The sequence below is a fragment of the Hemitrygon akajei genome, chromosome 12 (genome assembly GCF_048418815.1).
Source record: "Hemitrygon akajei chromosome 12, sHemAka1.3, whole genome shotgun sequence".
NCBI lineage: Eukaryota > Metazoa > Chordata > Chondrichthyes > Myliobatiformes > Dasyatidae > Hemitrygon > Hemitrygon akajei.
This window is the reverse complement of record NC_133135.1, coordinates 73622943-73645731: the sequence shown is the minus strand read 5'-3', so window position 1 is coordinate 73645731 and position 22789 is coordinate 73622943. Positions and strand designations below refer to the sequence as shown.

At 38.6% G+C, this 22789-nt stretch overlaps 1 protein-coding gene across 1 annotated transcript in view; it reads right to left on the bottom strand.

The window, feature by feature from the left end:
• The window catches only part of LOC140737212 (potassium channel subfamily T member 2), an 879580-nt gene that overhangs the window by 361510 nt on the left and 495281 nt on the right, over nt 1-22789 (bottom strand). Inside the window, exons 22-23 of the mRNA XM_073063510.1 lie at nt 20319-20390; nt 6695-6829 (exon numbers count right to left, since the gene is read on the bottom strand). Of these exons, the coding sequence (XP_072919611.1) occupies nt 6695-6829; nt 20319-20390 (207 nt within the window). The remainder of the gene's footprint in view (nt 1-6694; nt 6830-20318; nt 20391-22789) is intronic.

Below are 22789 nucleotides of genomic sequence, written 5' to 3'. Positions count from 1 at the left end.
GATGAATCTCTTCTGCATTCTTTCTAAGTTACCGCACCCATCTTGAGGTATGGTGACTGGAAGTGTACACAATACTCCCAGTGCAGTCTAACCAACATTTTATACAGTCCAACATGATGTCCCAAACTGTGTACTCAAACCTTCATCTATGAAAGCAACCATTTCAGATGCCTTCCCAATTTCCCTATTTATATACACCATCCTCTTCAGGAACCAGGAACTTGCAACCCGTTTTTCTGTACGTCAATATTCCTAGGGTCCTTGCCATTTACTGTATTTGTCCTGCCTGTATTTGGCATCCCAGAATGCATTATCTCATACTTGTCTGCATTAAGTTCAATCTGCCACTGATTGACTCATTTTTTCAGTTGATCCATGCCCTTTAAGCAACTTTCCTTGCTGTCTATGATTTCACTAATTTCTGTCATCAGCAAGCTTACTAATGTGGGAGAGGAAAGTTGGTAATTGAATTATGATGGAATAAAATTAAATGACTGCAAAAGGCTGCATCAAGAAAGTACTTCTACTGTTTGTGGATTCAATGAGGAAGGCTGTGTGTGTCAAGAAAGGCAGGCATACATCACAACATGTGCAGTGTTCCAAATGCCACAATTTGACCCCTTCATTTTAATTTGCAACTCTTACACCAAAGCACTTTGTCAGCTGCACTTTCTAATGTTCCCATTTCTACAGCCACCACTGACATTTAGTCTCATTTGGATCCAAATGCATTTTCTCACAAAGCTCCAATTCCATCAATCCACATATCCTCATTGTTTTACCCTGACTCATTGGTCTCTTTCTCTTTGTGCAGAGACAAGAGACGAAGCCAAAAATGGGAAATATTTCTCTGCCATCAGCCAACTAACTCGATTGAGTCAACAGGGATATTAGAATGAATAGGCACCGGAGATGGAAAGATAAGTACTCACAATCACCTGGTGACAGAATTCTATTTCAATAGGATATTGTGGATATAATACTCTTCTGATAAGGCATTAGCAGTGAGTGAAAACAAAACAAAAACTGTAAGAACTTAAAAATTTTCATTTTAGTCCTCAATTCCTAACAAATCCTCCAGCAATGCTATTGGACATGCAGCGGGACTACAGTGATAACTGATGAGTTTCATCTACTAATACAGATATTCACATGTTCATAGGGCTAATAGGAAAGATGTGGGCCTGTGCACCAAAAGTGAACATCAGCAGCCAATGTACATTGCATCAGGAACAGAGATAGGACAGAGGTGTTCCCAACAGAGACTGAATGACTCTCCAATCTCTGATGCTGCGGCTCAGGGTGGGTAACTAACAAACTACTTCTAGAGGTGGATGGTTAGGTGTTGACCTGAATCACATTGTGCGGATAAAGTGGACATGAACGTGTATGTGACAATGCCAGTACCTTCACAGTGATATCCAAAGAATTACAAATAGTCCATTTTTGAATTACAACTACACTAAATACAATAGATATTTTACCATTGGTATCCCATACCCTAATAACCTATCACAAACTGAAACATCACAATCCTTCCTTCTGCCTTGAAAATATTCTTTAATGTCAACTTCTCACAAGTTTTAGACATTCAACCCAACATCTCCTGACATGGTTTGGCATCAATTACTGTCTTCTGAACCTACTATGAACACCTTTGGGATCTTTCTCTAGTTTAAAACGCTGATTAAATGAAAAGATTTGTGGTTTTGTTTAATAACAGAATCAGTAAAACTAGTTGCTAAAATGCTGAAAGACTCAAATAAAACTATGATAAAATAATTATTTGGAAGCTTTTTTTTGCAATAAAAGGTGTTCATTAAGGTGAAGAACAAACAAGAAGTTGTTAAGTGATTCACTTTGGCAAGAAAATGAGATGAGATAATATGATGTAAATGGTACTATATTAGCTGCAGGAACAGAGACCCCTGTGGGCCTCTTTGAAGGTAGCAGGACAATCAAGAAGACTTTTAAAAAAGGCATTTGGAATTCCTGTCTTAATAAAAATAAGCACTGACTAAAAGAGCAACCACTAATGGTAAACACTGACACAACATTGCTTAGGCCCTATGTGATGCCCTGTGGCCATGGGGGGGGGGGGGTCCTTATAGAGGTGTCAGAGGGGATTAATTAGGATAAATTCTGTCATGTGGAGAGAGAAATTGTGACATTCACCTTAAAGCTTAAGAGGTTAAAGAGAAATTTGACAGAAATATTCAAAAATGTGATTTTTCTGTTATTCAGGAAAAGGAGAAATTATTGATTTTATAACAAGCCAAACTGTTTGTGCCAAGGGCAAGTGTAAGGTTACTAATGCAGTATAATGTTTCATTCACTCTGTCCCAGTACTATAATTCAGGCCAACCTTGGGAAAGGAATATGATTACACCCCTCACATTGCAGCTCCTCTAAAAGATGGTATCCAATTAAAGGTAGTTTTATGTATCAGTTCAGATCCACTAGAAACTGGATTGACATCAGACAAGAAAGGCCATAAACAACTCTTCTAACCAACCGAGAGTTCAAAATCTATCATACAGAGTGCTAGAGATGAAAAGCCAGTAAACTACACAAAAGCCTTCAATATATTATCTGAGCAGATAAAATGCCTCCTATTCTAAACTTCATTTGTTCTAAATCTTTCGTTAGACCATAAATTAGAAAACAAGTTACGCAAAAGCTTTAAAAATGCTGAAATTAAATAGTACATACATAAAAATAATATGTTTACACATTTGCACTCAAGTGGCTTTGTGACACAGGAAATTTATTTTCTATTTATTAAATTGAATGAGCAAATATTAAAGAGGTTATTGAGTCTGTGGCAATCTCTAGCTGGTGGAATCAATACTAGTTCTAATTAACCATTTTACTCAAATGATTGTTGGGAGGATTACTTTGGCAATCCAAATAGAATGACATCACAATATTAATCACTTTCCATGAAATTACACTTCCAGGCACATCTCTCTTTCCTCACCTTTTTAAATCAGACGGTACCATTTACTTCATGACTGGTTAGCTCTTTCCTCCTGGAACGTATAACAATACAGCACAATCTAACACTTCCATCGTACATAGCCCACCATTTTTCTATCATCCATGTGCCTGTCTATGAGTTTTTTAAATGCCCCTAATGTATTTGCCTCTACCACCACACTTGCCAGGAAGTTCACAACTCTCAGTGTAAAAATTTATCTCTGACATCCCCCTACATTTTCCTCCAATCTCCTTAAAATTATGCCCCCCCTGTATTGGCAATTTTCATCCTGGAAAATAGTCTCTGGCCTTCTATTGAGCCTATGCCTGATCATTTTGTACAACTCTATCAAATTATCTCTTATCCTCCTTTGCTACAAAGAGAAAAACCATAACTTGTTCAACTTGTCTTCATAAAGCATACTCTCTAATTTAGGCAGCTACCTGATACATTTTCTCTGCACCCTCATTAAAGCTTCTGCATCCTTGCTATAATGAGGAGATCAGAATATCCCACATGTGATCTAACCAGAGTTTTATAGAGCTGCAATATTATCTTGCAGTCCTTGAATTCAATCCCCCGACTACTGAAGGCCAAGCACCAGGTCTTTTTAACAACTGTATTAATTTGCACGGCATCTTTGAGGGATCTATTTAACATGCACCCCAAGATTCCTCTGTTCTTCCACACTGCTAAGAATCCTGCCATAAACCCTGTATTCTGCCTTCAAATTCAACCTTCCTAAATGAATCATTTTACACTTCTCCATGTTGAACTCCATCTGTCACTTCTCAGCTCAGTTCTGCATCCTTTCAGTGATCTGTTGTAACCTACAACAACCTTGAAGTAACCACAAGGGAACATGTTTTTTTATGTCTCATATTGTGTAATGAAATCAGTTTAAAGCATGCTACGTGGCATTCAGAAAATTACATTCAGAACACAGTAGAATTTTATATAAAGATTGAAAGATATTTAATTTGACCTGAAACTAGTAACTTAAATCTGAAGCAACCAATGAAGACATGATGCACAAGATAGCTGTCATAGAGAGGAAAACTACATTAAAAGTAATAACAATAAACAATGCTCAATATCCTCTCTAAAAAAACCAGAAAGGTCAAGAGAAGTTAAATAAAGCATTTGATCAATTGAAAAGGCAATAACGTTGCTGAAAAAATACAATGAGCCATGGAAAAACCTCATAACTCAGCAGAAGACCAAGGTATTGATAAGTAGAGGAGCAATAGAATACAAAAGTGGGCTTAGGAGAAAATGGAAAGAACATTTAAAAGAAAAAGATTTGTTATTTAGTGTAGGAGTACTTATATTTTGAATAAGGAAATTACAGCAAAATTAAATAAACATTGTAAAAGGCACAAAAATCTTTCTGGAATAACGCAAATGTACCTTAATATTTCAGAAACAAAGGAGAGAGAAATTAAGGAACTCAGACTAGTTAGCCTAGCATCAGAAATGGGAAATACACTGGATTCTATCATTTTGTAAGTAGTAATAGGACACTGGGAAACCAGTTGGACAGAGACAATATGGATTTATGTTAGCCAAATCTGCTGGAATTTCTTCAGCAAAGTGAAGTTCAAGAGAAGACCAGCACTGAAAATGTTTTGTTTCAATGATATGGAGCCCTAATAAGACCATATCTGCTATAATGTGTGCAAATATGCTCTCCCTGGCTAACGAAGAATATATTTTGGATATAGGAAGTACATTAAGGGTGCACTATTTATTCCTGTGATGGGAACTTGTTGCCTGAGCAGATATTAAACAGATTTGGCCTATACAAAAGGGAGAGCAGAGATATCACTAAAATTCAAAAACAATGTTCAACAGGGAGTTGCCAAGTTGATGTTTGCTTGTACTGTAAATCTATTAATGTCTAGAACTGGAGTCATAATGTCAAATAACGTGTTGGCCACTAACATATTCTTTATTTCTCTGGAATCCTTTACCTAAGACAATTGTGGGAGCACATTAGCTGAACATATTCAAATCAGAGATCAATAGACTTTTAGGCCTTAATGAATCCAGAAATATGGAATTAGTGCAAGAAAACTTCACAAAAAACAACAGATTAAGGTGAATGTAAAGTGCTGGATAACCGACTGCTGCCTCTGTCATTTTTTCTGAGATGACTCAAAATCAAAGGTGTACATAATGAATAGATAAGTTTGTATCAGGTTGATTGTCTGTCAAAAGTGCCTTGTTATCCAGATGCAAAAATTAAGATATCTGCTGGGAGCTGCCGGACTGCCTTGTGCCTTCCTGCCAGGGGAAAGCACATTCTGCTAAATACACACCAACCAATTCTGGTTATTGGTGGGCAGCAGTAGAATGGATCTCACCAATCCTCAAATCACTAAAGACATTGATTGAGTGTATTTTAGTTTCTCTAAGATTGTTTTCCAAATCCTTTGGGATTTGGTTGATGTTGACCTTTCCAGGCAATCCTTCTGGGCATTTGCTGCATGTTGGCTGCTTTGCTTAGATTTCTGATCAACTAAGAAAAATTTGATTGCCATGAGCTGCTGATGTTTTGCAGGCAGTCCTAAAATGAACAGAAACCCTCTGAGATTTTGAACTCAAGGAAACAGAGAGACTACACTACACTACTATCTCATTCATCTGCGATACATCTTGGGAGAGGTTATGTTTTTGATATATTCTTGTTGTCATCATATTTAAACATTCTTCATTTAATGCTGCTGAATAATTCTGCAAGACACTGAAGTTTCCAAAATAATCTTGAATTCAGAAAGTCTATTGATCATTCTCAAGCAGATTTTCAGCAGAATGGTTTTGGGTTGTACAGGAATGAAGGTATTTTCTGAAAGCTTTAATGTAAGAATGTAAGCTCAACTTCTATTGGTCCCAATATAATTATTTTTATCCCACCCAAAGTTTGCTTCTGTTCAGTCAAATTTTGAAGCACATGTCGGAATAGACAAACAATGATAATGTGGATTAAAATTATCAGTAATAAACGATGCTTATAAAAAGCTGTAAAAAGCTTGACTACTTGGCCAATGTTAAAAACTTATAAAAAGTCTTAAATGCCTCTGGCATTGAGAAACATTCAGACACTGAAAACTTGAAACCACAAAAATATATTTTCAAAAAAATAAGTCAAATATAATTAATATGACTCAATTAATATTTAAATAAACTTAATCAATTAAACTGTATTAAATAACACTTTACAACTTTGTTCACAGCTGTTTCACCCATGGAAATCATGAGACTTGGTACACATTTGGCAAGTTTGCTGCAGGAGTCTCGAGCAAAATGGCCAAGTTGGTATTCCCACATAGGTCTCCATAAGGAGTCCAGCATTGGAAAGAGATCCATCACCAGCAAACAGATGGCTACAATTCCATATCTGCATTCACTCATGAATCTCAAACTTATAATAGCTATGCAGGGAAATGTCAATATTTTCTTAACAAAATCTAGACCACTAAATTACATATTTTCCAGATCGAAAGTATAAATTCTCTTCATTTTCAGGGTATTTCTGTTCCTATTTTTCATTATGTGTCTTTTCACCATTATTTACAACAATTAATTAACTAACAAAAACAACCTTCAGTGCCCAACTGAGAATATGTATATGACACTATTGGTTATAACTGCATGCACTTCATCAAATCAAACTTTTAGGTTTACTTCATTAAATGACAATGAATCACTTACCTAAAGAGTGTTTGCACATTTACTATAGTTTTGGCATCTGCCATGTAATCTTCCTCAGCACTCATTGTGCTCTCTTTGTCTACTACAACCATATTGGCAGCAAATGTCACTCCACACCTCAGCAGATCGTCTAGGCTTTAGGACAGTAAAATGCAAAAGTTAACATTCTCCGGATATCTCATAAATCAATCTGCATCAGAGACGACTAGAATTATGTAAATCATTGCTATGTTAAGACTGTTGTAAAATTATTGACATAGTTTTTGAACAATACTCATTAAGCAATGACATGATGGGACATCATAATAATTATGATGCTAATTTCCCTAATTATGAACAATCGGTATTTTTTTCCCATTATTCTCCTCACAAAAAATGTCAGGCAAGAACTCTATTTTGCAAATTTATTTCTTTCTTTAGGAATATAACGGGAGTGATGTTCAGAATTGCTGACATTTTTCACATTCGCATTATTCAACAGTCGGCTAATTAGCAATCTTCAAAATGCTTACAAGTCTCAGCGCATCTGTCAGCGGCTATAAATAGCATAGCGCTGTAGGCTAGGGAATCTCAAGGAAATTTGAGACAGAGCTGGTAAAGATTCAAGAGAATTGAAATGTGTTTACTTTTAATTTTTGGTTTTGATATTGTTCCTAAAGAGGAAAGAATTGACACAAACAAAATGCTGGTGGAACGCAGCAGGTCAGGCAGCATCTATAGAAAGAAGTACAGTCGACGTTTCAGGCCGAGTCCAATCCTGACAAAGGGTCTCGGCACGAAACATCGACTGTACTTCTTCCTACAGATACTGCCTGGCCTGCTGTGTTCCACCAGCATTTTGTGTGTGTTGCTTGAATTTCCAGCATCTGCAGATTTCCTCGTGTTTAAGAATTGATGAAGTTAGTGTTGTGTAAACTATAAGAACAGCTATGGGTGAATCACTGTAAGTGTTGGACTTTGTGTGCCATAAGTTGACTACAGCTGGAAGTTAAGTAGTTCTATCCAGGCCACAAAGTATCATGCAGTTTGGGGGGCCAGTAGAGCTATCCTCAGCAAAACCCAGGGCAAACAGCAGCAATCTTAATCCAACACTCACTCCAGAGAAAATTTCCAGAGCTTGCAAAATCAATTTTTGAACTTCTCCATTGTCATTTGTGGATGATACTACAATAGGTCATATTGTAGACAGTCATCAGCTTGGTAATTGGGCTAAGGATTGGCAAAAGGCTTTCAATTTTGATACATCATTAAAATGGAAAAAGTGCAGAGATTTATGAGGATACTGCCAGGACAGCAGGTCCTGAGTTACAGTGAGACATTAAGGACTTTCTAGGACTTCCTTCCTTGGAACATAAGTTGAGAGGTGACCTTCTAGAGATATATAAAATCGTAAAGGGTATGGAAATGGTGAATGCACATGGTCATTTTTCCCCAGAGAAGGGGGACTATAAACTAGAAGGCGTAGGTTTCATTTGAAAGCTAAAATATTTCGAATAGACTGAGGGACAACATCTTCACTCAGTGAGTGGTGCATATATGGAATGATCCACCATAAAAAGTGGTTGAGGCTGGTACATAAACAACATTTAAAGGATATTCAAATACGTTCATGTGTAGGAATGTGTTAGAACAGGGGCTCCCCACCTTTTTTATGCCATCAACTCCTACCATTAACCGAGGGGTCCTGGTTGGGAACCCCTGTTTAAGAGGTATATGGGCCAAATGGCACTAGCTTGGTGGATACGATGGGTGAGTATAGATGGGTGAAGGGCTGAAGGGCTATTTCCATGTGTGTTACTCTATATAATTCTATGACTCTATTGGATAACATTCCTAAGAAGAGTGCACACCCTCTTTGATCAGGCATCAGCTTAACTGATAATTGGCTTCCATGACACATCTTGTGACCCTAACATACACTTTGGAAGAATTTACCACTTGAAGTATGTGAACTGGATCTGTCATGTTAGGTGAAGGAACTTTCCTTTGTGCCATTACCCACATCTCAGGCCATTAAAGAACATAGAACATAGAATGGTGCAGCATAGTATAGGCCTTTTGGCCCATGATGCTGTGACAACTGTTTAACCTACTTTAACAGAAATTTAATGCTTCATTCCCACTTAGGCACAAGAATGAAAGAACAATGAAGGGCTATCTAAGAGTCTATTAAATGTCCATAATGTATCTGCATGTACCACCACCCTGTTAGTGCATTCCTTGCACCTACCACTCTCCGTGTAAAATATCTAAACTGCCATCTCCCCCCACACTTCTCTCCAAATAGCTTTAAGATATGACCCCTTGTATTAGTTATAACTGCCTTGGGAAGAAGTCTCTGGCTGCTGAGTCTATTTATGCCTCTTATTATTATGTACACCTCTGTCAAGTCACTTCTCACTCTCCTTTGCTCCAGGGAGAAAAGCCCTAGCTCACTCAACCTATCCTGATAAAACATGCTCTCTAATCCAGGCAGAATTCTGGTAAATGTCCTCTGCACTCTCTTTAAAGTTGCTACATCCTTCCTATAATGAGGTAATCAGAACTGAACATAATACTTCAAGTATAGTCTAGCTAGAGGTTTATAGAGCTGCAACATCACTTCACCATCTTGAACTTGATTCCCTGACTAATAAAGGCCAACACACCATGTGCCTTCTTAACCACTCTATCTAGTTACACTGCAACTTTGAGGGAGCTCTGGATGTGTACCCCAAGATCCCACTGCTCCTAAACGCTGTTAAGAATTCTACCATTAACCCGCATTCTGACTTCAAGTTTGAGAAACTGAAGTGAATCATTTCACACTTCTCTGAGTTGAACTCCATCTGCTACTTCTTAGCCCAGCTCTGCATCCCATCAATATCCTGGTGCAACCTATAACAACCTTCTACACTATCCACAATTCCATTTGCAAACTTACTGACCCACCCTTCCACTTCCTCTTCCAAGTCACATTTATAAAAATCACAAAGGGCAGGGGGGTACCAGAACAATCCCTGTGGGGAACCATTGGTCATCGACACTGAAGCACAACATGCTCCATCTATGACCACTTTCCACCTTTTGTGGGCAAACCAATTCTGAATCCATGCAGCCAAGTTACCCTGGAACCCATGCTTCCTGACTTTCTGAATGAGCCGACCATGGAGATCTTTTGTCAAATGTCTTAGTAAATTCCATATACATCACGTCCATTGCTTTGCTTTCATCAGTTTGCTTTGTTACATTCTCAAAGAAATCAGTCAGGCTCATGAGGCACAACCTGCCCCTCACACAGCCATTCTGACTATCCCTAATCAGAGTGTGTTTCCAAATGCTAATAAATCCCGCCTCTCAGAGTCCTCAACAATAGTTTGCCCATCACTGACATAAGGCTCCTTGCTGTATAATTCCCATGGTTATCCCTATTACATTTCTTGAACAAAGGAATAACATTACCATCTTCCAATCTTCTAGTACTACTCCTGTGGCCAATGTGGATGCAAAGGTCATCACCAAAGGCATAGTATTGCTTCCCTCACATCAATAATTCATTTGTATTCAGTGAAGCCACTGGAATCTGCCCCCCTAGTTAGCTTTAACATTAGATAGATTGTGCTACCTTTGGATTTTGTTTTCTGCAGATATTATTAAAGCTAGAAGGAAATCTGAAAAAATAGCAATTTTCTGCTTATTTTAGTAGGTGATACAAAGGATATATGTGTCCTTTAAAGCTGCATATCCTAAATAATAACAGAAAATAAATACTCAATTGTGTAAAACCAAGGGAATATTATTAATGGAAATAGTCAATAATCAAAATCTTCTTGCAAAATCAAAAACTAAGAGATTTATCTTTTTGAAGATTGTTCAGTAATACTGCGTGACTTCCTTTAATGTTCCATTTAAAATTAGAAAAATAAAATTCAGAACACAGATAGTATGTGGTGGGGGTGGGGTTGAGGGTAAAACCTTTAGAGTTGCTGTCACTTCACTTCTCAGGAATTGAGAGCAGTACATAACATTTGTTAATTTACATTTGATGTGCCAAGCACAAATTTATTTATCTGGATAGAATGGGGTTGTGTGTGTGACTGAACAGTTTATGCAAAAGAAATTGACACAAAATCACTTCAGAAAGCTGAATCTTCTGTTGCCTGGAATAACAGCCTGTGGCCTAGATTTCAACAATTTTTTTTAATGCTGTTTGCTGCCAGCCTCTAGAATAGAAGGCAAACCATGAGATTAACAAAAAGAAAAGTAGGTTCTGTGCACCAGAGTTCCCTTGGAGACATTGAAATGTGAGTAACAGGAGAAAGATTTCAAAAGAAGCAAGCGGGTCAGTCAAGACATTCTGTGCACCACAGATCCCATGGAGATAGATGTTGGATTGTGTGTAATAAAGCATTTGGCAGGGGCCAATAAAAAGACATTAGGTTTAAACATTGTGGCTATTGTGTGGGTGTGCCAGTGTTAGAGTGTGAGTTGAGGCTTTGGCTCATAGAGGCTTCGGTGAGAAGAGGCAGAGGCTGTAGGAAGATATTTTGCCATTTAATTCTCATTCTTTCTTATTGCGCAGTTAGAATAGTAGGAATGCCAGAAAGTAGAGTGGTGGGTTGTAGGATGGCGTGGAGACTTCCAGTGTCTTTGATGACTACACCTGCAGGAAGTGCTTCCTGCAGCACCTTTTTTCAGATCTTTGAAGGAATTGCAGCTGGAGTTGGATGGAATCCAGATCGTTCAGGAGGCCGAGGGATTGATGGATAGGCGATACAGAGAGGTAGGAGGAGGAAAGAGGATAGACAGCAAGTGCAGAGTACTACTGTGGTTGTTTCCCTCAATAACTGGTAGCCCACTTTGGATAATGTTGGGGAGAATGACCTGGCAGAGGAAAGCTACAGCATTCATGTCTCTGGCACTGAGTCTGGCTCTGTGGCTCAAAAGGGAAGGGGAGAGAAGAGGTGAGCTGTGTGATAGGGGCTTTTTAGTTAGGGGAACAGTTAGGAGGTTCTGTGGATGAGGATGAGATACCCAGATAATACATTGCCTTGTAGATACCAGGGTCAGTGACATCCCACATTAAATCCACAGCATTCTTAAGTGGGACTATGAGCAGCCAGAAGTTGCAATCCATGTCAGTACCAATGACATGGCTAGGAGTGGTGATAAAGTCCTGAAAAGTGAGTTCAGGGAGTTACGTGCTAAGTTAAAGGATAGGAGCTCTAGGGTTGTAATTTCAGGATTGCTACCCGTGCTACGTGATAGTGAGGACAGAAATAGGAAGATCATACTTTTTTAACACGTGGCTAAGGAGAAGGTGCAGGAGGGAGGGCTTCAGATTTTTATATCATTAGGCTCTCTTCGATCTCTTCCAGCAAACGTGGGACAGACAGGACAGTGTGTACCTGAACTGGAGGAGGATCAATATCCTTGTGGGAAGATTTGATAGTGCTACAAGGAGTGGGAGGTTGGGTTTAAACTACAGCTTCAGAGGGAAGGAAGCGCCAGAGCAGATAGTGGAATAGTTCTGTGGAAAGTTGTTGTTAGGCTGACATACAAAGTCAGAAATAGAAAGGCTGAGCATGGTGGGATGAATGTTCTGAGTTGTGCATATTTCAATGCAAAGAGTATTGTAGGAAAGGCCGATGAGCTCAGGGCATTAGGGAAAAGCTCAGGGAAAATGTCACAGCAATGCTCAGTGTTTGTCTACTGAGGCTATATCAGTGGAACTGAGGAATAAGAAAGAGATGACCATGTTAATGACATTACTCATCACCCAATGGTCAGCGGGATTTAGAGGAGCAAATTTAGACCGAGATTGCAGATTGCTGCAAAAAACATAAGGTTGTGATAGTAAGTGATTTTTATCTTTCATATTGACTGGGATTCCCATACAATAAAAAGGATGAATGGGATAGAGTTGGTTAAATGTGTTCAGGAAAGATTCCTAAATTAATATATAGAAGTCCCAACAAGTGAATGAATGTGAGATACTAGATCTCCTATTAGGAAATGAGACAGGCCAGGTGACATCATTTGTGTAGGAGAACTTCAGTTGTTTGATTGCTTTTTTTGTTTGCACAAATTGTCATTTTCTCTGCACATTGGGTATTTACCAGTCTTTTTTGTAATGAACTCCACTCGGTTTATTTCTTTTGTGGCTGCCTGTAAGGAAACAAATCTCAAGGTTGTATACTGTGTACATACTTTGATAAAAAAATGTAATTTGAACTTTGAATATACTTTAAATAAAAGGCAAGGATAACAAGCTTATGGAACCTTGGTTTTTGAGAGATATTGAGGTCCTGGTTAAGAAGAAGAAGGACTTGCAAAGCAGGTATAGGCAGGAAGAATCAAATGAGGTAGTTGAGGAGTATAAGAAAAGCAAGATAACACTTAAATAGAGAAATCAGGAGGGCTAAAGAAGGCATGAGACAAGGTAAAGAAGTATGTCAAGGGCTTTTACAGATATATTAAGAGCAAAAGGATAGAAAAGACAAAATTGCTCCTCTTGAAGTTCAGGGTGGTCATCTACGCATGGAGCCGAAGGAGATGGTGAAGATCTTAAATGGATTTTTTGCATCTGCACTTACTTGCGAAACGGACCTGAGTCTAAGAAGTGAGGTAAAGCAGCTGTAATGTCATGGACTACATAGAGATTACAGACAAGGAGGTGTTTGCTGCCATGAGGTATATTAGACTGGATAAACACCCAGGGCATGACAAGGTGTTCCCTTGGAACATGTGGGAGGTGAGTATAGAAATTGCAGGGAACCTAGAAGAGATACATAAAAAACACCCTTACCCTGGGTAAGATGCCAGAGCATAGGAAGATAACTAATGTTGTTCCATTGTTTAAGAAAAGCTCTAAGAATAAGCTGGAAAATTATAGGCCAATGTGTCTGATACCAGTAGTGGGTAAGTTATTTGAAGTTAGTCAAAGGGACCACACACATAAATATTTGGATAGACAGTGACTGATTATGGATAGTCAACACAGCTTTGTGCATGATAGGTTGTGTCTCACCAATGTTATATCTGTTTTTCTGAGGAAGTTACAAGGAAAATTAATGAAGGCAAGGCAACAGATGTTGTCTACATGGACTTTAGTAAGGAAGTTGACAAGTTCTCTCACATGGGAGGTTGGTCAAGAAGGTAAAATCGCTTGCCGGACGGAACTACACCCTCAGAGCAAGAACAGTCAGGGTCCCTCAACATTACTATAGTGTATACTATAGAAAGAATGCAGAGGAGATTTACAAAGATGTTGCCTGGATTGGAGAGCATGCCTTATGAGAATATGGTTGAGTGAATTTGGCCCTTTCTCCTTGGAGCGACGGAAGATGATAGGTGACCTAATAAAGGTGTATAAGATGATGAGAGGCATTGATCATGTAGATAGTCAGAGGTTTTTTTTTCCAGGGCTGAAATGGCTAGCATGAGGGGGCATAGTTTTAAGGTGCTTGGAAGTAGGTACAGAGGGGATGTCAGAGGTAAGTTTTTCACACAGAGTGGTGGGTGCATGGAATGCACTGCTTGCGATGGTGGTAGAGGCAGGTACAACAGGATCTATTAAGAATCTCTTAGATAGGTACACGGGGCATAGAAAAATAGAAGGCTGAGCTGTAGGGTAATTCTAGTCAGTTTCTAAAGTTGGTTGGCACAACATTGTGGGCTGTAGATTTCTATGATTCTATGATAAGGTAGTAAATTGGATAAGACATTGGCTTCACGGGAGACGCCAGAGAGTGGCAGCAGATGGTTGCTTCCCTGACTGAAGGCCTGTGACTAGTGGTGTGCTGCAGGGATTGGTGCTGGAACCATTGTTGTTTGTCATCTATATCAACCATCTCGGTGATAACGTAATAAACTGAATCGGCAAATTTGTGGATGACATCAAAATTGGGCGTCTAGTGGACAGTGAGGAAAACTACCCAAGCTTGCAGTGGGAACTGGGCCAGCTGGAGAACTGGCCTGAAAAGTGACAGATGGAATTTAATGTAGACAAGTGTCAGGTGTTACACCTTGAGAGGATAAACCAAGTAGGACTTACACCATGAATGGTAGGGCACTGAGGACTGTGCTAGAACAGAGGAATCTAGGAATATAAGTCTATAACTTCCTGAAAGTGGCATTACAAGGAGATAAGGTCATAAAGAAAACTTCTGGCACATTGGTCTTCATACGTCAAAGTATTGCGTACAGGACTTGGGATGTTATGTTGAAATTGTATAAGACATTGGTAAGACCTAATCTGGAGCATTGTGTGAAGTTTTGGTCACCTACCTACAGGAAAGATGTCAATAAGATTGAAAGAGTGCAGAAAAAATTACAAAGATGTTGACATTACTCGAGGGCCTGAGTTATAGGAAAAGGTTGGACAGATTAGGACTTCTATTCCCTACATTGTAAAAGACTGAGAGGAGATTTGATAGAGATATACAAAATTATGAGGCGTACAGATAGGGTAAATGCAAGCAGGCTTTTTCCACTGACCTAGGGTGAGACGAGGACTAAAGATCATGGGTTAATGGTGAAAAGTGAAATGTTTAAGGGGAACATAAGAGGGAACCTCTTCACTCAGAGGATGTTGAGAGTGTGGAATGAGCTGCCACTGGAAGTGGTGGATGCAGGTTCAATTTCAACATTTAAGAGAAATTTGGGTTGATACAGGGAAGGAAGGGGTATGGAGGGCTATGGTCCAGGTGCAGGTCGATGGGACCAAACAGACTAATAGTTTGACATAGACTAGATAGGCTGAAGGGCCTGGTTCTCTGTTGTAGTGTTCTATGACTCTAGATTTGATGTTTAAATTTGTGGAAATTTGCAGTAAAGCTTAAGTCAGTGGATAAAGCATCATTGTGGAAGTGGACTTTACACATGAAGATGCTCTCCTAATCCTTGCCCACCATTCATATCTTAGGTATTTGTACCTGCTCACTTCCCAATGCACAGGGATCAGACACTTGTACTGCAGGAACAGTGATCTGCTTTGACAGAAGGTAAAGGAAATCTACAAATATCAAATAATGCTATTTTGTAAGGCATATTTTTTCAGTGTAGTAGATGTCTGGGGGAGAATTTCATAAGCCGTTCAATAATATTTTGAGCTTTGCTGGATGCTAGAGGCAGGTATGGGCAGGTGCAGTAAAATGGTCATATCCAACATCACAAATCAAATAAATAATCTGAGGCAGAGTGGGGATCAGAATCAAAAACCTTAGCTCAGGTGATTGTTAATAAAATGCAAGATGAATACTGCAGTTATTGAACACTAAAAGCTAAAAGTAAACAAAAAAATCAATTAAAAATGGTTTAGTATTACTGAAAAGTATACGAGTTTGTATGGATTGGATTCTGGGTAGGGTTTAAAAAAATCACAAGGTCTATGAATATCTGACAAACTGAATAAAAAAGAAAGTTAGCTTCCTGGATTGAATAAGCCTATTGCAAAAGAATAATCACAAATTGCACATTGCAGCCAATTTATATCACGTTGAAAATGCTAGGTGTGGCTTGTTCGCATGTACAGCATTGAGAAAGAGGTTCAGTGGAAATGAAAGTACTTTTCAAAATTAAATTGGTATTTTGATTAATTGAACAATCATATTTGTTGCTTTTATATAACTTAAAAGTGTCTGATCAATTATTTTTAGTGACTTTCGTACAGTGCACCAACTTTTGCCCTGAACCATCTCTAATGTAGATAAAGGTAATTAATATTCCTTCCAATGGCACATATACTGCATGTTTGTCACTCAAAAACAGTGTACCATTTATACAAATATATTAATATAAATTAGCTGCCATGGGAGGTAGAAAGTCATCCTTGAATTTTTCCCCTTTTTGGCTTCCCACATGGAAATTGCAACTGCACAACATGAATACACTCAAACACGAGGAAATCTGCAGATGCTGGAAATTCAAACAACAACTCACACAAAATGCTGGTAGAACACAGCAGGCTAGGCAGCATCTATAGGGAGAAGCGCTGTCGACGTTTTGGGCCGAGACCCTTTGTCAGGACTAGGGTGAATACACTCACTTGTGTGAAATCATATCAAGTCTGAGCTTCAACTAAATACCTGAAAATAAAGGATGCCTTAACATTTTGTAGTTCTGGTGATTTTTTCTAATACTCACATGATGTGGATGCTATGAACATTTGTCCCACCTTGCGTCAGGAATAATAATAGTCAGGCACAGCATGAGCTAAGCCAAGAGTTGAGGTTTCTTCACAACTTACAGTCTTGAATGACCAGATTTCCTAATTTAAATGTTTTCTTTATCTACTGCAGTGATTATGTGTAACATACCGTTATAGAGCCAAACAGTATGCAAACGAGTCCTTTGGCCCAATTTGTTCATGCCAACTGTGTTGCCCAGCAAGTTAGTCCTACATTTAGCCCATTACCCTTAAACCCCTCCTATCCATGTACTTATCTGGATTGTTTTTAAATGCGGAAAATGTACTCACCTCAGCCACTATTTCTAGCAGCTTATTCCAAATATGCACCACTCTTTGCTGGAAAATGTTGTCCCTAATGTCCTTTTTTCAAAAAAATCTTTCCCCTCTGTTCTGAACCCATGCCCTCTAGTTTTTAGTATTCAGCTGCCCTCCCCACCCAGGAAAAAGACTTTGTGCTTTCACCTTGTTTGTGTGTCTCATGGTGTTATATGCCTTTATCAACTCTCCTCTCAATCTCCTTCATTCCGAGGCAGGGAATAAATTTGTAGTTTATTAACCTCTCCTTATAACTCAGGCTGCCAATTCCAGGCGACATCCTAGTAAATATTTTCTGCACCTTTCTAGTTTAATAACATCTTTCCTATCACAGGATGACCAAACCTGAACACGATATCCAAGTATGGTGTTAGAAACATCTCCTACTCTAACTGCATTATATCCTCCCATTTCCTATACTCACTGCCCTGAGTGATGAAGGCTACTGTACCAAATGCCTTTTTTACTATCTTAGCTACACGTGATGTCACTTCCAGTGAACTAATGGCTTCCTGTCCTAGGTCAGTGTGTTCCATTACACTCCCCAGAGCCCTATCATTCACATGCAACTCTTATCTTGTTTTGATCCAGGCTACCTCACATTTATTTGTATTGAAAGACGTTTGCTGATATTCAGCACATGTATCGAGCTGATCAAGGTCTCCCTGTAATTTGTCATAACCTTCTATACAATCTACAACAGAACCTATTTTAGAATCATCTGCAAACTGGCTAACCATGCCCTGTACATTCACCTCCAAATTGTTTATATAGATTATAAACAACAAATATTCCAGCACTAAACCCTATGGCATACCACTGGACACAGGATTCCAATCTGAGAAACAACCCTCGATCTTCACTCTCTGCTTCCCATCACTGAGCTAATTATGAATCCAATGTGCTATTTTTTCCCCTGGAGCCCATGCAATCTAAACTTCCAGATTAGCCTGCCACGAGGGACCTTGTCAAAGATTTTGCTAAAGTCCATATAGTCATCATCCACAACCTTAACATCATCAATCCTTTTGATTACCCACTCGAAGAACTCTGAGAGATTTGTCAGATAAGACTTCCACACACAAAGTTGTATTGACAGTCCCAAATCAGATCCTTTCTCTCTAATTGTTGGTAGTTCCAGTCCATCAGAATCCCCTCCAGCAATTTACCCACCACCAATGTCACACTCACTGCCTTGTAAATTCCTGTCTTGCTTTTGCTATCCTTTTTAAACAGTGGCTGCACATTGGCCACTCTCAAATCCTCCAGAACCTTAGCTGTGGCCAGAAATTAAACTCTGCAATGGTTTCCACAATATCTTCTCTCGCTTCTCACTGAGATCAAGGATTCACCAGGTTAGACCCTGGAGATTCATACATCTTAATGCTCTTTAAGGCCCCCAATTGCTCCTCCCTTCTAATGGTGATCCAAGACACCATTACTCATTTCTCTCATTCCCTTACCTTCCATTATTTTTTCTATAGCAAAAACTGAAGGGAAATATTCATTAAAAAGCTCACCCGTTTCATTTGGCTCCACACACGAACAGCCATGCTGATCTCCAAGGGAGCCTATTTTCTTGCTAGTCATCTTGTACTCTTAATACACCTGTATAGGCTCTCAGCATTTTGCTTAACCTTGCCCGTCATATTCCTTTCATATGCTTGTAATGGCTTCTCTGTAATGTTAACTGCGGAGGTAATGGTTTCTCTGTAGCAGAAATGTTCGGGCTATGGCTGGAGATAAATTATGCATGTTAGCCAGTCAGGATTCTGTTGCCCTGTCTGGTGATTCTGGAAGCCGTTGGTTTTGCCAGAGGGAGAGAGGGGGATGAAGAGAGAAGACGCGTATGGAGGGATTCGGTAGGCTGCCAGACAGAGTGGATCCCGAGCGGGGGTCCGAAGGTCGACGACGCTTGGACGAGATCGCGTGGTGGAAGACAGACTACTGAGTGAGCTCCAACGATTGTGCACAGATTGGTGCCCTTCTTCTTTTATATTTTGTTTCTCTACTAACCACATAGTCAAAGTAAGAGTTATAAAGCTTAATCATTTAATCGCATATTGTGTACTGCCTGTTATTTCAGGGTACCGATTTGTAACAGGAGACACATCGCACAGCATCCACCCAGATGAGATTTCTTAAGTTTGGCTGGGCCGGGGTGTCATCGCCCCCGAGTTCAAGCTACTAGGTGAAGCAAGTGTTGCTTGCTCTTTTTACCCTCCTAATCACTTTTAATTCTACTTCTACATTTCTTGTAGCCATCAAGAGATTCACCAGTTCCCAAATGCTTATGTACCGTATATGGCTTGCTGTTTTCTTTACCAGAAACATGAAGGGCCAGAACTCTTGATATCTTACTGTTAATGGCCTCCCACTTAGCAGATGCTCCTTTCCCTGCATATAATCTTGCCCAATCAAACACTGTATGATCGGGGCTAACGGCTTCAAAATTTGCTCTGCTCCAGTTCAATATCTTAAGCTGGGACCCAGCTGTATCATTCTCCCAGCTCTATTTTAAAACTAATAGAATTATGGTCATTGGACTCAAAAGTGCTCACTTCTGCTACTTGCCCTACTGATTCCCCAGAAGAAGGTCCAATAAAATGTTTCAAATTGCTCATTCATGGAGAATCTTTGTCGATTATTTTTGTCAATTATGATGCTCACCTAATGTAGCACTTGTAATTCAAATAAAGGGAATTCCACCTTTTGTTCTATACTGCATTTTTAAGGTTCAGAATTAAGTGGTGAAATAGTCAAGAGGTTCACCTAGTTAGGAAACACATACTTAGTCTGGATCTCTTCACTGAAGTCCCCACTGTTCAGTGCTTGCCATACATGAGAGGTAGTGAGTTAACATTAACCTCAGTACATCAGGTGGTCCAACTTTGGACCACCCAAGTTTTTAGTACAGTAGACAAGAAAAATATGCAAGTGACAATCCACAAACACATAACAGAAACACAACGATTCCACATGCAATGCATGCCACAATGCAATTACATTTTTATTTTACCCAAACAGGACTCTTGGGGAAAAAAAAAAGGAACAATACTCATGCCAAAAAAGCTACTGAGTTCACAGATCACACAAAGCTTTCATTATTTGCCAGCCATGCCTCATAATCTTACATACTTGTCAATAGAGCCAACCATGAAGTAAACCATTGGAAACCAGCAGATTGCTTCCAGAAAATGTACATCTGGCCTGGAGGGAAAGCCATAATTTAGAGAATGTGCTTTACATACATTTTATCTATGAAACAAGCAATTCTGCAACTAAATATTAACTATACACAGAGAAGTTCCAATACACACGGCTGCCTGATACTTGAAGAAATATTTACCATGAAAACACTGTAGGACTTAATTTTCAAGTATTCTGAGGAAATATTTTCAGGAAGAAATATTAAGAATCTTGGATTCTTCTTGTCCCAATGTTTTATCGAGCTCCTCATACACAAGGCTACCACAAAGCACACAGCATGATGACCGCAAAGAGAATGACGGAGTCAGTACAATGTGACAAATGGACACAATGCAAAAATGATGAATACATTTTTGGTATCCAATAGAAAGATCACCTCTGACAGGAATATCGTCAAAACTTTTACTTCCACCTATTTAGTATGAACAGAATTGTGCCACTCTGATAGATCTTTACGTGCAAATGACTTTTGTCAGCTTTACACTGAAACATGCATGACTAGTTACAGCGTTACCCTAGATATGATAGCTGAAACTCTCCTTGTTCCATGCATGCTAATTAATTACAATGCAATCCATCAGTCAACATTTTGACTAAAATGCCACTGTATTTTCATGTCCTGCAATTTACATACTTCATGGCCCAGAATTATCCATTGTCACTAAGATTAAGATTTATGGAGCTTGATGTGATTATCTTACTGAACCCAAAGTGCTGTTGGGTCAGAGTTTCTATTTTTCTTGATTGATGCTCTTCTGCCTGACATATTCAGAAAGAATAAGCAGGTGGGGATAATTGATAATTACAAACAAACTCTGCTTATTTATTCCCAACTCTTATATACAGTATGCTGTGGTGTTTTCAGCCACACTAGCATTAATGGAGCAAGATTCACAGGTTCAGAGGATTTTACTACTATCTCAAATATTGTTAAGTCTAACATTAGAGTGTCTCTTCAGAAAGATAAAAAGAATGGATGATTAGTCTTACCAAACTTTAGATTTTATTATTGGGCAGTTAATATAAGAAATCTTACATTCTGGTTATTTTACATAAATAGTGAGGATTGCCCAATGTGGGTATTTTTAGAAGCCAATTCTGTTAATAAATTTTCTATTATTTCTCTTCTTGGATCCTCACTCCCTTTGTCTTTGAGTAAGTTAGCCGATAATCTGGTAGTTAAACACACTATGAGAATTTGGATATAATTTCGAAAATACTTTGGCTTATTGAGATTATCTCTTTCAAGTCCCATTTTTTCTAATTTTTTTTTAAACCCTCTATGATTGAGGTGGTTTTCAAAGAATGGGACAGATTAGGTATTAAATGCTTTCAGGACCCATTTGTCGAGGGAAGTTTCTTTTCGTTTGAACAACTGTCAACTAAATATAGTTCACCCAAAGCTCATTTTTCTCGATACCTACAAATAAGAGATTTTTTACAGTCTCAAATAAATGCTAAAAGTCCTGATAAGAATCTACTAGATGTAATTTTTAATTTGAAACCTTTTTATAATGGATCTGTATCTAATATTTATAATATGCTGCTGGGAATGAGAAGTATTCCTTTAGATAAAATTAAAAATCTTTGGGAACAAGATTTACAGACTTCAGTTTCTGAGGAAACTTGGAATAAATTTTTTAAATTGGTTAACATTTCATCATTATGTGCCCGCCACTCTCTCCTACAATTTAACGTGGTCCATAAGGCCCATATGACCAAGGGTAAATTGTCTCATTTTTATTTAGATATATCTCCGTATTGTGATAAATGTAATAATGGAGAAGCTTCACTCATTCATATGTTTTGGACATGCCTGAGTCTGGGAAAATATTGGAAAGAAGTATTTTAAACTTCCTTAAAGTAAAATTTAAGCCTAATCCTTTGACCACTTTGTTTGGTATTGTTGGAGGAAAGGATATTATTTTGGAGTCATCTGACTTGCACATTTTGACTTTTATTTCTCTTATGGTCAGAAGAACACACTTGCTTAAATGGAAAGATATGGCCCCTCCTATCCACACCCAATGGTTACGTGATGTGATGTCATGCTTAAATTTGGAGAAGAGTCGATGTTCAATCTCTGAATCTAGTCAAGACTTTCAAACATTGTGGGGCCTTTACTGAATTATTTTCAAAACCTTTGATTTGCTGTTAACGCACAGATGATGACTAATACTTTTTTTTCCTTTTTGTCTTTACTAATCAGCTTCGGTCTTGGTAGTAGGTTAGATTTTTTCAATATAATAAAATTACTATATTTCAATGTTACAAATTAATTAACCTGTATGAATATAGGGTAAGGAGTCTTTATATGTGTTAGTATAATGTATTGATATACACCATATCCTCATTATATGCGCTTTCATACTATGCGGATTCACAGTTATGCGAGGAGC